The sequence below is a fragment of the Colossoma macropomum genome, unplaced genomic scaffold, assembly GCF_904425465.1.
Source record: "Colossoma macropomum unplaced genomic scaffold, Colossoma_macropomum, whole genome shotgun sequence".
NCBI lineage: Eukaryota > Metazoa > Chordata > Actinopteri > Characiformes > Serrasalmidae > Colossoma > Colossoma macropomum.
The window spans coordinates 227,214-242,633 of NW_023495950.1; the positions used below are offsets into that span (position 1 = coordinate 227,214).

General features: G+C 40.3%; 1 protein-coding gene across 6 annotated transcripts in view; it reads right to left on the reverse strand.

Annotated features, from left to right (window-relative positions):
• LOC118803726 (ribonuclease inhibitor-like) overlaps window positions 1-15,420 on the reverse strand; it is a 62,961-nt gene that overhangs the window by 24,060 nt on the left and 23,481 nt on the right. For all 6 annotated transcript variants that reach the window (XM_036564211.1, XM_036564214.1, XM_036564213.1 and 3 more), the window contains one exon: window positions 12,272-12,445. In XM_036564211.1, coding sequence (XP_036420104.1) covers window positions 12,272-12,445 — 174 coding nt within the window. The remainder of the gene's footprint in view (window positions 1-12,271; window positions 12,446-15,420) is intronic.

The window sequence follows — 15,420 nt, forward strand, 5'->3', positions numbered from 1 at the left end:
CTGTTTGCTAGGGCAAGGATGCAGAGGAGGATGGGTCCCCCTTTTGAGTCGTGGTTCCTCTCAAGGATTCTTCCTCTTGCTCTTAGGGAGTTTGTTCTTGCCACTGTTGCCATTGGTGATGCTCATGGGGGCTCAGATCCGGATTTTTCTGTAAAGCTGCTTTGTGACAACACCTGTTGTAAAAAGCGCTAAATAAATAAACTTTGACTTGACTTATTTCATTGTAGAACTGCACTGTGTTGCTTCGCTCAGCACCGCTCTCTCTCAATTTCTCTCTGAATCTGTCTCTCTTTCTCTGTGACTCTCTCTGACTCTCTCTGACTCTATCTCTCTGATTCTCTTTCTTTATTTCTCTATCTCACGCTCTCTGACTTTTTCTGAGTAAGAGAGACAGACAGAGAGAGTCAGACACATCTGACTTTCAGTTAGTCTGGAATATCCAAGCCTTGAGCTCTGTGTTTAGCTTGAAAATCTTAAATGATGATTTTCAAAACTGTATCGAAGACACTGACATCATACAGGAGACGTGGTGCAGCGCTGACTGTTACTCACTGTTCCAGAGATACATAGAAACTACAGCACCATTCCAAAAGCTGAGCACAGTATGCCAAGGCAGATGCACAGGAGGACTGATTATAGAAACATAGTCACTTCACAAGGACTTGTTCCTCTCCGCTATATAAACCCCCCTCAGAGCCCCCCCCCCACTACTCTGAACACAAATTCTCTGAGTTGGAGAGAGAGGCTTGTTGTTTCCAGGCCCAGGGAAAAGTACTGGTCTGTGGTGATCTGAACACCAGAACAGGGACATAACCGAACTTTACATACACAAACAGGTCGTTTTACAAGAAAGAAAAGATCTTTGATTAATAACAATCATCTTTATCCCCACAGAAACAATCATGACAGAACAGACAGAAACAGAGAGGAATTTCCGCAGCTCTGTCAGAGTCTGGGTCTGTATATTGTCAGTGGTAGGACACGAGGGGGCTCTTTAGGAAGATACACGTTTTGCTCATCTCTCGGGAAAAACACAGTAGACTATACGATAACAGATTTAGAACCTTTCTGTCTCAGTACATTTACTGTTAAAGCTCTAACCCCTCTGTCTGACCACAGCCAAATTACTGTGTTCATTAAAAGGATAGAGACCAACAGCACTGAACACACAGCCCAGTGAGCTGTGCAGCATCAGATCATACAGATGGACGTAAAGACAGCTTTCTGGACACCCCACACACTCACAGTAATGAATGAGTCAATCTGGCAGTAAAGAATCTAAATATGATCTTTGACAAAACTGCCCAGAAATGGCTAAACTGAAAATTAGGAAAACATCAAAACCTACAATCAAAAAGAAGAAAATTGGTTTGATCAAGAGTGACAAAATATATAAAAGAAACTCAGGAAACTGTCAAATCAAAAGCTCAGAGATCTAAAGACTAACATTCACCTTCTTTACTGTGAAACACAATCAGCATAAACACATATGCAGAACCAAAAAGGCTCAGTACACTTACTGAGGAGTCAATCAGAACAAACCAGTTCTGGGAGAAAAAGGTTAAAAACAGAGACCACGGAGACCTGGAACCAGCTTAAAAACAGGAACCACAGAGACCTGGAACCAGCTTAAAAACAGGAACCACAGAGACCTGGAACCAGCTTAAAAAAAGAGACCACAGAGACCTGGAACCAGCTTAAAAACAGAGACAGAGATCTGGACCCAGCTTAAAAACACAGACCGTTGAGAACTTAACATATCTTAAAACAGAGACCACAAAGAACTGGACCCAGCTGAAAAAGAGAGACCATGGAGAACCAGCTCAAAAACAGAGACCATAGAGAACTGGACCCATCTTAAAAACAGAAACCACAGAGAACTGGACCCAGCTTAAAAACACAGACCATGGAGAACTGGACCCAGCTTAAAAACACAGACCACGGAGAACTGGACCCATCTTAAAAACAGAGACCATGGAGAACTGGAACCAGCTTAAAAACAGTCCATGGAGACCTGGAACCAGCTTAAAAACAGAGACCATGGAGACCTGGAACCAGCTTAAAAACAGAGACCATGGAGAACTGGAACCAGCTTAAAAACAGAGACCACAGAAAATCCAGTTTTAAGAGCAGCAAGACTGTAAAAAGCAGTGCTGGGTGATGTGCCATTAACCTGAACACACTAGCCTGGGTGGGAAAACATTACTGTTTCACTGAAAGTTTTTTGTTTTTGAAACAACTTAACGTTTTTTTTCATTTTTTCAGCATAAGTTTTAATGGACTGTCCATTCTTCTATGGAAACTGGAGAGGGTTGGAGTGTTGTTGTGGGGTTGTGGGAGGATTGGAGGCTTCGACAACATTCTACGAGTGGCTACTTGGGGCTGAAGGGGCAGCGGGTGCCATTTTCTGTAAACGTATCACAGACATTGTGGTGCAGCCTTACTCTCTTCAGCTCTGTTTAAGAGGAGTTCACCCGGCCATTCAAAGACACCTTCTAGCATCAGTCCCACTGCTTCAGACTGGTAACTCCATTTACTGCATCTTATCAGAGACTGAGTAAATTATATTGTTCTAATGAGCTGAAAGGTTAATATTCTTGCTTGTTTGTAACGTATAACTGTTATGAAGTGTAACTGTTGATTCTTTAGTCTTGATTCAAATTGCTGTACAAGTTAAAAGGATGAAAACTTTTTTTGTATTGAGAGCTCTTCATGGTGAATTCTGACAGGTTTATTTGCCATTTGAATTTCCTGTTTTCCTGAAAAAAAGATTACTGTATTAGAGCCTATATCCACAAGTTCTACATGGTCATTGTTGCTTATTATTTTATATTTTAGTATTGATTGCACATTTTCTTATTCAAAGTGAAAACTGAACTAAAGCTAGAAGGAAAACACTTGTAATTCATCCATTAATAAATACTCATTTGTTTTTATTTACCCTTAAACCGTTATGTACCCATTTGCTGTATAAATAAAAACAAAATGCAATGATGTGCAAATCATTTAAGCCCTATATTTCATTGAAAATAGTACACAGACAACATATCAAATGTTAAAACTGAGAAATTGTATTGCTTTTTGAAAAATATATGGGCCCTCTGGCGGCACTGCATTAAAAACAGAGATGATTCTGTAGTGGAAGTCACAGCATGGGCTCAGAAACACTTCCAAAAAATACTGTCTGTGAAAACAGTTCGTCGCTGCATCCACAAATGCAAGTTAAAACTCAAAAATGCAAAGAAGAAACTTAAATAAACTTATAAATAAACAGGATCCAGAAATGCTGCCACCTTCTCTGGGCCCAAGCTCATTTAAAATGGACTGAGGGGAAGTGGAAAAGTGTCCTGTGGTCTGATGAATCAACACTTGAAATTCTTTTTGGAAATCATGGACGCTGGGTCCTCCGGGCTAAAGACCACTCAGCTTGTTATCAGTGCACAGTTCAAAAGCCAGTATACATGATGGTATAGGGGTGCATTAGTGCCCATGACATGAGTGGCGTGCACATCTGTGAAGACACCATTAATGCGGGACAATATATACAATGTTTTGGTAACATATGTTGCCATCCAGATGACGTCTTTTTCTGGGAAGGCCTTGATTATTTCAGCAAGACAATGTCAAACCACATTCTGCATGTATTACAGCAGCATTGCTTTGTATTAAAAATGTCTGGCTGCTAAAATGACCTGCCTGCAGCCCATACCAGTCACCCACTGATAACATCTGGTGCAATATGAAATGAAAAATACGATAAAAAAAGACCCCGAACTGTTGAGTAACTGAAATCCTGTATCAAACAAGAATCGGAAACATTTCACTTTCAAAACTACAGCAGTGTCTTCTCAGTTCCCAAATGCTCACAGAGTGTTGTTAAAAGAAGAGTCGATGAAACACAGTGGTAAACATGCCCCTGTCTCAACTTTTTTGGAACATATTGCTGGCATCAAATTCGAAATGGGCATATATTTTTCAAAAACAATCAAATTTCAGTTTCAACATTTGATATGTTGTCTTTGTAGTATTTTCCTTTAAAAAATATGGTTTACATGATTTGCATATCATTGCATTTTATTTTCATTTACATTCTGCACAGAGTCCCAACTTGGAAATGTGGTTGTAATTATCCTGGAGTTGGGGAGTCTCGCCTGTCTTGCTAGATCTCGGGAGGGCGGGTCCAATGTCAGCTCTGACTAACACATGCAAGTTTCAGGTTGCCACTGTGATCTAGATATTTCCTGAAGCCCACCTTGCCACATCTTCAGCACACATACACACTGATCATTTCTGCAGCAAGATAGGTGCTAACACACTTACACAGGTGAGTACTGAGAATAAAAGCATCAGGTGTGGGGGACACAGATGTTGTCACTTATTCAATTTTCCCAGGTAAAGTATTACACGTTACCCTTACTAAGCTGAGACACAGCACCCGGCTTACAAAAGCACGTGGGCCTGATGGTACTGAATGAAATGAAGTTCAAGTTCTAAATTTCAGTTGGCTTTTGTAAAAGTATTTACTTCCCTGAAATCTGTATACAACAAACACCCATCTTTAAACACAGATAAATTTCACCCTAATAATTACCGAGGCATCTGTGTGAACAGTAACCTGGGGAACTTAAAGTGTAGCATCTTAAATTGTAGGTTTTTAAACTTCCTTACTGAGCAAGTGTGTCTAGTCAAGTTGTATTCTTACCAAATTACCACACCACTGATCATATTTATACCCTACACACCCTAATATATGCTGTCCAAAATAAAAATATTTGCATGCTTTATAGATTTTACAAAGGCTTTTGATTCCATTTGGCACCAAGGATTATTTTACAGGCTTACTGAAAGTGATGTAGGGTTAAAACATAGGAAATAGGCGTGGAATAAAAATTTGCAATAAGGATATATAAATGGTCTACGCTGCTCTTAAACTCTTTAGAAAAGCTTTGGCAATACAGGTGTTAGTATCTGTCATGCCAATAAAGAAACTTTGAACTGAACTGAGAAAGAGAGAGGGGGTCAGCAAGAAAGAGCTGTAGGTAATGAAGAGCGAGAGAGGGGTGTCAGCAAGAGAAAGCAGATAGTGCAGAACATACAGGTGAGAGAGAGGATTAGAGAAAAAGACAAAGAGAGAGAGAGTCTAAGAAACTATATGTGAAAGTGTGGGAGACTGTGGGTAAATGTGTGTGAGAGAGAGGGAAAAGAGAGAGAGAGACTGTGTATATGTGGGAGAGAGAGACTGTGTGTATATGTGGGAGAGATGGACACAACGTGTGTATATGTGGGAGAGAGAGAGACAACGTACCCCCACTCTACTTACCCACACCCTTCACACCCCCACTCCACTTATCTACACCCTCCACACCCCCACTCCACTTATCCACACCCTCCACACCACAACTCCACTTACCCCCACCCTCCATACCCCCACTCTACTTACCAACACCCTCCATACCCCCACTCCACTGACCCCCAACGTTGCAAATGTCATTAGTTTACTAATTTGTATGGTTATAATTATAAACAGTGATAATAGTAATACTCTAATATTGTGATCATAATTAATATGGTTATTATTTATGTTGGTTCTTTTTATCTTATTCTGTTTTCATTACTGTTTTTGTTGTTCACTTCAACTGTTCTGATGCTTTAGAAACACTGTACCTCACAGTCATGCTAATAAAGCTATTTTGAGAGTGAGAGAGTGTGTGTATGTGAGAGAGAGAGAGAGACAATGTGTATATGTGAGAGAGAGAGAGACAGTGTGTGTATTTGTGGGAGGGAGAGAGAGAGACTGTGTATGGGGTAGAGAGAGAGACAATGTGTGTATATGTGGGAGAGAGAGAGAGAGAGAGAGACAGTGTGTATATGTGGGAGAGAGAGAGAGAGACAGTGTGTATATGTGGGAGAGAGAGAGAATGTGTATGGGGTAGGGAGAGACTGTATATGGGGTAGATAGAGACAATGTGTGCATTTGTGGGAGAGAGAGAGACTGTGTGTATGTGAGAGAGAGAGAGACTGTGTGTACGGGGAGAGAGATAGAGACAACGTGTATATGTGGGAGAGAGAGAGAGACAACGTGTGTATTTGTGGGAGAGAGAGAGAGAGAGAGAGAGAGACAGTGTGTATATGTGGGAGAGAGAGAGACTGTATGTATATGTGGGAGAGAGAGAGACAGTGTGTGTATGGGAGAGAGAGAGAGACAGTGTGTGTATGGGGGAGAGAGAGACAATGTGTGTATTTGTGGGAGAGAGAGACAGTGTGTGTATTTGTGGGAGAGAGAGAGACAGTGTGTATTTGTGGGAGAGAGAGACGGTGTGTGTATTTGTGGGAGAGAGAGACAGTGTGTATATGTGGGAGAGAGAGAGCCAGTGTGTATATGTGGCAGAGAGAGAGAGAGAGACAGCGTGTATGGGGTACAGAGAGAGACAATGTGTGTATTTGTGGGAGAGAGAGAGAGACAGTGTGTGTATTTGTGGGAGAGAGAGAGACAACGTGTGTGTATTTGTGGGAGAGAGAGACGGTGTGTGTATATGTGGGAGAGAGAGAGAGACAGTGTGTATATGTGGAAGAGAGAGAGAGACTGTGTATGGGGTAGAGAGAGACAGTGTGTAAGGGGTAGAGAGACAGTGTGTATAGGGTAGAGAGAGAGAGACAATGTGTGTATTTGTGGGAGAGAGAGAGACAGTGTGTGTATTTGTGGGAGAGAGAGACAGTGTGTGTATTTGTGGGAGAGAGACGGTGTGTGTATTTGTGGGAGAGAGAGACAGTGTGTGTATTTATGGGAGACAGAGACAGTGTGTGTATTTGTGGGAGAGAGAGACGGTGTGTGTATTTGTGGGAGAGAGAGAGAGACAGTGTGTGTATTTGTGGGAGAGAGAGACAGTGTGTGTATTTGTGGGAGAGAGAGACGGTGTGTATTTGTGGGAGAGAGAGACAGTGTGTGTATTTGTTGGAGAGAGAGACAGTGTGTGTATTTGTTGGAGAGAGAGACGGTGTGTGTATTTGTGGGAGAGAGAGACAGTGTGTGTATTTGTGGGAGACAGAGACAGTGTGTGTATTTGTGGGAGAGAGAGACGGTGTGTGTATTTGTGGGAGAGAGAGAGAGACAGTGTGTGTATTTGTGGGAGAGAGAGACAGTGTGTGTATTTGTGGGAGAGAGAGACGGTGTGTATTTGTGGGAGAGAGAAACAGTGTGTGTATTTGTGGGAGAGAGAGACAGTGTGTGTATTTGTTGGAGAGAGAGACAGTGTGTGTATTTGTTGGAGAGAGAGACAGTGTGTGTATTTGTGGGAGAGAGAGACGGTGTGTGTATTTGTGGGAGAGAGAGACAGTGTGTGTATTTGTGGGAGACAGAGACAGTGTGTATTTGTGGGAGAGAGAGACGGTGTGTGTATTTGTGGGAGAGAGAGACAGTGTGTATATGTGGGAGAGAGAGAGCCAGTGTGTATATGTGGGAGAGAGAGAGAGAGACAGCGTGTATGGGGTACAGAGAGAGACAATGTGTGTATTTGTGGGAGAGAGAGAGAGACAGTGTGTGTATTTGTGGGAGAGAGAGAGACAACGTGTGTGTATTTGTGGGAGAGAGAGACGGTGTGTGTATATGTGGGAGAGAGAGAGAGACAGTGTGTATATGTGGAAGAGAGAGAGAGACTGTGTATGGGGTAGAGAGAGACAGTGTGTAAGGGGTAGAGAGACAGTGTGTATAGGGTAGAGAGAGAGAGACAATGTGTGTATTTGTGGGAGAGAGAGAGACAGTGTGTGTATTTGTGGGAGAGAGAGACAGTGTGTGTATTTGTGGGAGAGAGACGGTGTGTGTATTTGTGGGAGAGAGAGACAGTGTGTGTATTTGTGGGAGAGAGAGAGACGGTGTGTGTATTTGTGGGAGAGAGAGACAGTGTGTGTATTTGTGGGAGACAGAGACAGTGTGTGTATTTGTGGGAGACAGAGACAGTGTGTGTATTTGTGGGAGAGAGAGACGGTGTGTGTATTTGTGGGAGAGAGAGACAGTGTGTATATGTGGGAGAGAGAGAGAGACAGTGTGTATATGTGGAAGAGAGAGAGAGAGACAGTGTGTATGGGGTAGAGAGAGACAGTGTGTATGGGGTAGAGAGAGAGAGACATTTCACTAATATCTTAAGTGATTTTAACAATAAAAGCTAAAGCTAAGCTAAGGGTTAAAGCTAAAGTGTCAGTTGACATTTGAAAAGTCTCTAACATTCCGAGGCAGCTACATGCAAATGAGCTCTCAGAATGAGCCAATCAGAAAATGAAATAAGCCATTTCCAAACACAAGGCCATGTAATGATCTGCGGGGACCTAAACGCGAGAACAGGAGACCAACCAGCCTTTATCAGAATTCCAGGTGATCACTTTATAACAGGAAATAACATTAAATTCCCTTTTGACTCCCCCAGAGAAAACTAACAATCAATAAACACACATGGGAAGAACCTACAAGTCAATGTCGAAGATTCTGTCGAAGCCTGGGTCTGTATATTGTAAATGGACGGCTTTGAGGGGGCTCCATCGGTCAGCTCACCCACAGCTCAGCTCTAGGCAGCAGTACGGTGGACTACGCCATAACCGATCTGGACCTGACTTTCCAGCCAACAATCCAGCCAAATGTAGAAACTTCTCAACCTCTCAATGGGGCTCAGGACAGCACTGAAACATATCTCCACGTCATAAACAGTCAAAAAATCCAGACAATCCTTTAATCAATCCATAACTCCTTTCTGTCAAACATCTATCCCCAAAATAAAGGAGCTGATGTGGCTGTGGAAAACCTAGACAGTATTTTTGATCACGCAACCCAAATATGTAATCTGTCTGTTCAGAAAAACAAACCAAAGAGCACTCAGTCAAACAAATCGTTTGATCAGGACTGCAAAAGCAGAAAAGAAGGTTAAAATGAATCCAAGCAGAAACACAGTGAACCACAAAATCAGGATCTGCACACAAAATACTATGAGGTACTGAAAGATTATAAACATATACTGAAAAGAAAAAAGTTGGTATCCAGTTGGTGAGACTGTTTTGTACAGTTTTATCAGTTAAATAAAGATTCAAGAGGAATGACAAATCACAGACTGTTATTTTCATTGCATTTTACAAAATGTCCCAAACTCTTCCGGAAATGTGGTTTATATTTTTGGATCTTAAAAGGACACTTTAAAATATGAATCAATTGAAATAATGCTAATAAAGAGAAATTGTTTAGCAGTATATGTTCAACATCAAGAGTCCTTAGATAACTTTCAAACCAGAAACATAGAAACTCTATCAAAGCTGTGCAGAGACTCTCAGAGGGGCAGGTGCTCAAAATAAAAAAAGGGCACATTGATTAAAATATTACAATTACAGCACCACTACAACTACCAATATTCAAGCAGAACATAAAAATGAAGCATACAACAAACATCATCATGTTATACAATGAGAAATTGTGTTGTTAATGTTATTTCAAAATATCAACAAAATAACTTGCTTTAGATAGGTAACAATGACCAATGATGTAAATGATTGAAGCTTTAAATAATAAATGACTTTCTGACTGGTTAACCCTGACTATCACCATAGAAGCTGATAAAAGTACACCTTATTAAATTATTTCAACAAATATTTTATTAAATTATTTAATTGACTGCTCACTATGCATATATCAACAATAAGGCTTTTGTTCTAGTAAGTCATTTGTCATTATCAGTATTCTACCAACTGATGTTCCCCGTTAACCTGTTAGCAACTTAGCTAAAATCTTGCATTTATCTCTAATTAAGCATTACATTCTTTAATGCTAATGTTTGGCACTAACAACATATTACCTACACTTAATTTATTTTAAGAACAAAATTTAGCAATTAAAGTATGCTGACCTGGTAATCATTAGGCCTCTTCAGAAATATTTAGAAGAAAACAGATTATTTTTAGCTGGTGATGAGCACTCGGCTACCCCGTTACAAATGACATCACAGTATTCAGATACCAGCTAGCGACGACTGGATTTCTCTATACTATCGTAGTAGTTTACCGCAGTATATCTCACACCAGACAAACTGAGTCCTCCTTTTAGGTACGTTTAAACTGAAAATAGTGCTTTTGTGTCGTGTTTGATCTACAGTATCATCAATTCTCCTTGTTTTGGAGTGACAGAGCGCTGCTTCAAGTTAGCCAGCTGCTAAAAACAGCTAGCATGGAAAGATCTCTCGCTCTCCCGCTCTTCAATGCCTCACAGCTCCCTCAGTTTACTTTCGTTTAAATCAGGGCTGTAACTCATATTAACCCACTTCTTTCTTTCTATTTCGTTGCTTGTGAATGCACCAATACTTAAATATGACTGTCCGAGCGCTGTAACAGCTTAGTTGTGAGTATCAGACGTGATTTAACGCTGGTAAAGCTGGATAGGATGTTAGTAAAGAGGTGAGTTCCCCGCAGGACAGTACAGTTACGCCACTGACCTCGTCACTCAGACTCGGTCACAGGAGAGCAGATCACCGGTCGCTCCACTCAAACAGGGAATGTATAACTCCGCGTTTCAGCCGTTGCTAAAGACTCATCTTACTCACGGCCCCCTCCCTGTCTAATCATGTCGAAAAACTCGGAAGTGCGCCCTCTCCTGGCGACAGCAGAGTAGTGTCGCTTTCCTTGCAGTAGTAAACTCCACCATGGCTTTCGCTGAACGTGGAAATGTGAGAATGGTGTATTCTATTGAACATTTATCGGACATGGCTTATCGTTCTTTTGAGGAAAAGTTATATCGCGATAATTATCGTTATCGTTTTATCGCCCAGCCCTAACCCAGGGTTATGAAATTTGGAAACAAGTCATGTGGACTGATGAAGTTAAAATAGAACTTTTTGGCTGCAATGAGCAAAGCAAAAGGATGGAAAAAATGGAAAATAAATACTGGCAAATTCTGGAAGCAAGAATCACATGCTTGGTAAAAAGCTGAAGATGAAGAACAGGATAATGATCCTAATCAAAATCCACAATGGATAATCTCAAGAGGCACAAGCTGAAAGTTTGGCCATGGGCCTTACAGTTCTCTAACCTGATCATAATGGAACATCTGTGGATAGACCTCAAAAGAGCAGTGCATGTAAGATGGCCCAGGAATCTCACAGAACTAGAAGCCTTTGCAAGGAAGGAAAAAACAAGAACTGAAAGACTCTTAGCTGGCTACAAAAAGAGTTTACAAGTTGTGATACTTGCCAAAGGCAATTTGTTATGTTTTTTGATAGTATTTTTCAAAATACTGCACTACAGATCTCCTTGTTTTTTTTTTCTTTGTTCCAACTTATATCTGAAAATAATGAAATAGGAGACATACTGTGTAATTTGAGAACGTGTTTTATCAAGTATTGTGATATAACATTTTTGTGATATCACCCACTCTAATGCTTTGGCATCAAATGAAATGCTTGGTGCAATAAGGCAGATTTCCATTAATTATAAAATACAAAAAGAGAAATCAAATATTTGATGCATTTACAAAGCAGCAGACCCCATTCATATAATAATAAAGCTCTCAAGTACCAAGAGTTGAGCAAAGAAAACCCTCACTTCTCAAGTCCTAAGGCTAAAGTTCTACACTAACGTTCACTAACCCAGATACAAATTCAGGACCAGAACACACCAGCAGCCCTGATTAGAATGAAACAAATTACAAAAGACCCTAAACAAAATTATATCACATAGAAGAACATCAATTTAAAATCACCCTCTGATCTAAAATTGAGAGAAACTCTGATGAAGTGCGGACTCCACGGCCAGACTCCATGGTCATAGAGAGTGGCAGACATAAGATGTCTTGGCTGCCTAAATAGCAAAGACTGTGTCAGCATTGACAGCTAATAAGACTGAGACAGTGCTGCACTTACTGACAGAACACACAAATTTCAATCAGATTCAAACAGAATTCTTTACTAAAGTTATAACGCACTCCCTGTAGTTAAGAAGCTTCTCAACATGGAAAAGCTGCTCTGTGTTCTATGTGAATATAATGAGTGCAGTCTAGGAGAGTTAGAACAGTCTAGGTGAGTCAGCTGCATTCTAGGTGAGTGAAAACAGTGTAGGTGAATGAGAGCAGCCATAGATATTATAGCATACATAAACTAGAATCAGTATGCTGGAGAACTGTTAGAAGTATAGAAGGAGCAGATAATTACTGTCTTCAGTAGTTTGTTCTGATTCTACCACACACACAAACACAAACAAACACACATAGGCACACACACACAAAAGCATCTCTGAACACAGATGTTCATACCTGAGGGTGCTCAGTGTGCATTGTGGATCCTCCCGTCTAGCAGAGAGCAACTTCACTCCGGACTTTTCTGGGTGGTTGTAGGTCAAATCCACTTCTTTCAGGTGTGACGGGTTTGAACTCAGAGCTGTAGCCAGGGAAAAACAGCCCTTCTCTGTGATAATACAACCAGACAATCTGCAGAGAGAGGAAAATTTATGTTAATTCTACAAGTTCTTCTGAAGGGTCAGTCTCTGTCACTCATCCAGCACCAAAATCTGCCACTCTAACATGCAGTGACTAAAAGTCTTCTCTGGTTTGATTAATGTTACCATCTTTTTTTATTGGCCCATATTTTTTTTAATAGATATTCTTATCTCTTTGTTGAAAATTAAACAAGCATAACTGATTTTTGTGAGTGGTGCAATGTTTTCAGATATGCTAATATTCTACAGTGTACTACTATATCACTGTGAAACTACATTACTACTGAACTTCTTAGTCTGGTAGCAGAGATGGTACCAGGTTTCTCCATGGCCTGAGCTGTTCTGACAGACATAGCACCAGTAACTAAGGTAGGCAATTTTTTTTGCAAATGGTCAATTAATTACTGTAATTTTTCCTTTTATCTAGCTTTATGTTTGAGTCTTTTCCTTTATTTTATTCCCATTGCTCAACCATTGCTATGTGTGCCTGGCCTTTTTCTGCATGCTGAATGTGATATGCTTAGAAATTAAGCTCTAAAATCTGACATTACCTTGAAATAAAATTTCTACTAGTGCTGTTTATGGAATAATCTTTGATCATTGTTGTTGTTGCTTGCCAACCATAGCTGATGGTTAACAAACTATATTACTTAGAGAAATATTTAATCATTTTTGTCTGGTTTGGACTGCACTGTGGGATGAACAATGCAGGACAAATTGTATAGGACTATTGGATTTTTTTTTATTGTTAATAAGGCTGTGTTTAGGTCTGAATATCTGGACAATTGAACATTCAAAACTGTAAAAACCTTGATTAGCATTCATGATGCCCTCATACATTCCCAAACTTACAGTAATTATTTCACTTTTATTGGTTTGGCAATGCACAAACTGTCCTTTCCTTTGCTTATTTTAGATGCATATTATAAATTTGCAAGGCAGCCAAGGCAATTGGGTAGTCGCTGATATAAATGCCAGTTTCCTTTTATAAGGGGAACATGTCAATGTCTCCTTTTTGTAAGAACAACAAACTGTTTTAACTCTTTGATTTTAAGGTTTGAAGGATAAAGAGGAGACAGCATGGTGGACATAATTAAAGAGGGGACAAATTAAATACTGATCAATTTAGTTGAGAAGTGATGTTATACTACTGTTAAATTCATGTTAAATTAATATATGTGCTGCTTTTTTCCTGACACTAACTGTACATAAATAGCATTTTTTTTTTATTAAAAAAAAATAAAAAATCAATCTCATGAGTGAAAAAAAGCTCCCTTACAAGCGAGCAAAACAAGGAAAATGGATGGTGGGCTCTTATGCTAAGCCCTTTGGACACAAGAAGCATTATCAGAAAATTACACTATGAAGGTAAAAAAAAATCAGCTTTTTCCTTTTTTTCGTTTTCATTCGACCAAGGATTACTTCTGTTAGTGTTATAGACGTGCTTTAATTGGAAACAAAGAACCGACCTGTCCTATCACCCCTGGCATCCAAGATGACTGAAAGAATGCTCTTTTGATGTCTGTGAGCTCTTCCTCCTGGGAAACTGAATATTCATGAGTCAAATTACTGATTGCAGTTGCTACATCTCTGAGATTACATGACATAACTGGCTGAGAAATCCTCGCTTTATCAGCAACTTTGCTTTGAAAATCGCAGTTGACAAAAATGTAGTAGCTGTTAGTTAAACAATGTAGCATGTTAGTTAGCAGTGCCACGACCCTGAAGACCCATGAATAGAGCTGGGCGATATGGCCAAAAATGTTATCACGATAAACAAAATTCATATTGTTCGATATCGATACATATCGCGATAAATGTCAATCATTATTTCTTTCACATTTGAAGGCTGAATTTTGCTCCTGGGTGGTTAATTGTGGTTTTAAACTATCCTTTATGGTCAGAACACGACAAACACTCACCAACCAGTGGAACATTTCACAAATCTGTCATGGGAGAGTGGGAGAAAGTGTCTAGCGAGCTGTTTTTATCACCTGGAAAAGCACAGCCGCAGTTTTTATAATAGTCATAATTTAAGAAAGAAAACAGATTATTTTTAGCTGGTGATGAGCACTCGGCTACAACGTTACAAATGACATCACAGTATTCAGATACCAGCTAGCGACGACTGGATTTCTCTATACTATCGTAGTTTACCGCAGTATATCTCACACCAGACAAACGGAGTCCCTCAAAGCCTCACAGCTTCCTCAGTTTACTTTCATTTAAATCAGGGCTGTAATTTACATGAACCCACTTCGTTCTTTCACTTTCGTTGTTGGGAATGCACTAATACTTAAATATGACTGTCCGAGCACTGTAACAGTGCTGTAGTTGTGAGGATTGTGATTGTGATTTAACGCTGCCAAAGCTGGTTAGGATGTTAGGAAAGAGGTGAGTTCGCTGTAGGACAGTACAGTTACACTCACACTCGGTCACAGGAGAGCAGATCACCGGTCGCTCCGCTCAAACAGGGAATGAATAACTCCGTGTTTCAGCCGTTGCTAAAGCCTCCTCTTACTCGTGGCCCCCTCCCTCTCTAATCATGTCGAAAAACTCGGAAGTGCGCCCTCTCCTGGCGACAGCAGAGTAGTGTAGCTTTCCTTGCAGTAGAAAACGCCACCACGGCTTTCGCTAAAACCTGGAAGTGTGAGAATGGTGTATTATATCGAACATTTATCGGACATGGCTTATCGCTCTATCGAGGAAAAGTTATATCGCGATAATTATCATTATCGTTTTATCGCCCAGCCCTACCCGTGAAGTTTCGTTGGCTGCTCCAAATCTGGCAGCAACTGCTGAGCTAACTGCAGTATCATGGCCCGTGGGACACGGTAGTTGCTAATGAGCATTTTGACGTTAAAACGCAACGCATCATTTGGGTCTGCCAAAAGTCTTTCAATCATTTAACATCGTTGTCGAATAAATATAAAGACATTATTCTAGTAAATGCTAAGGTTGTTCTAT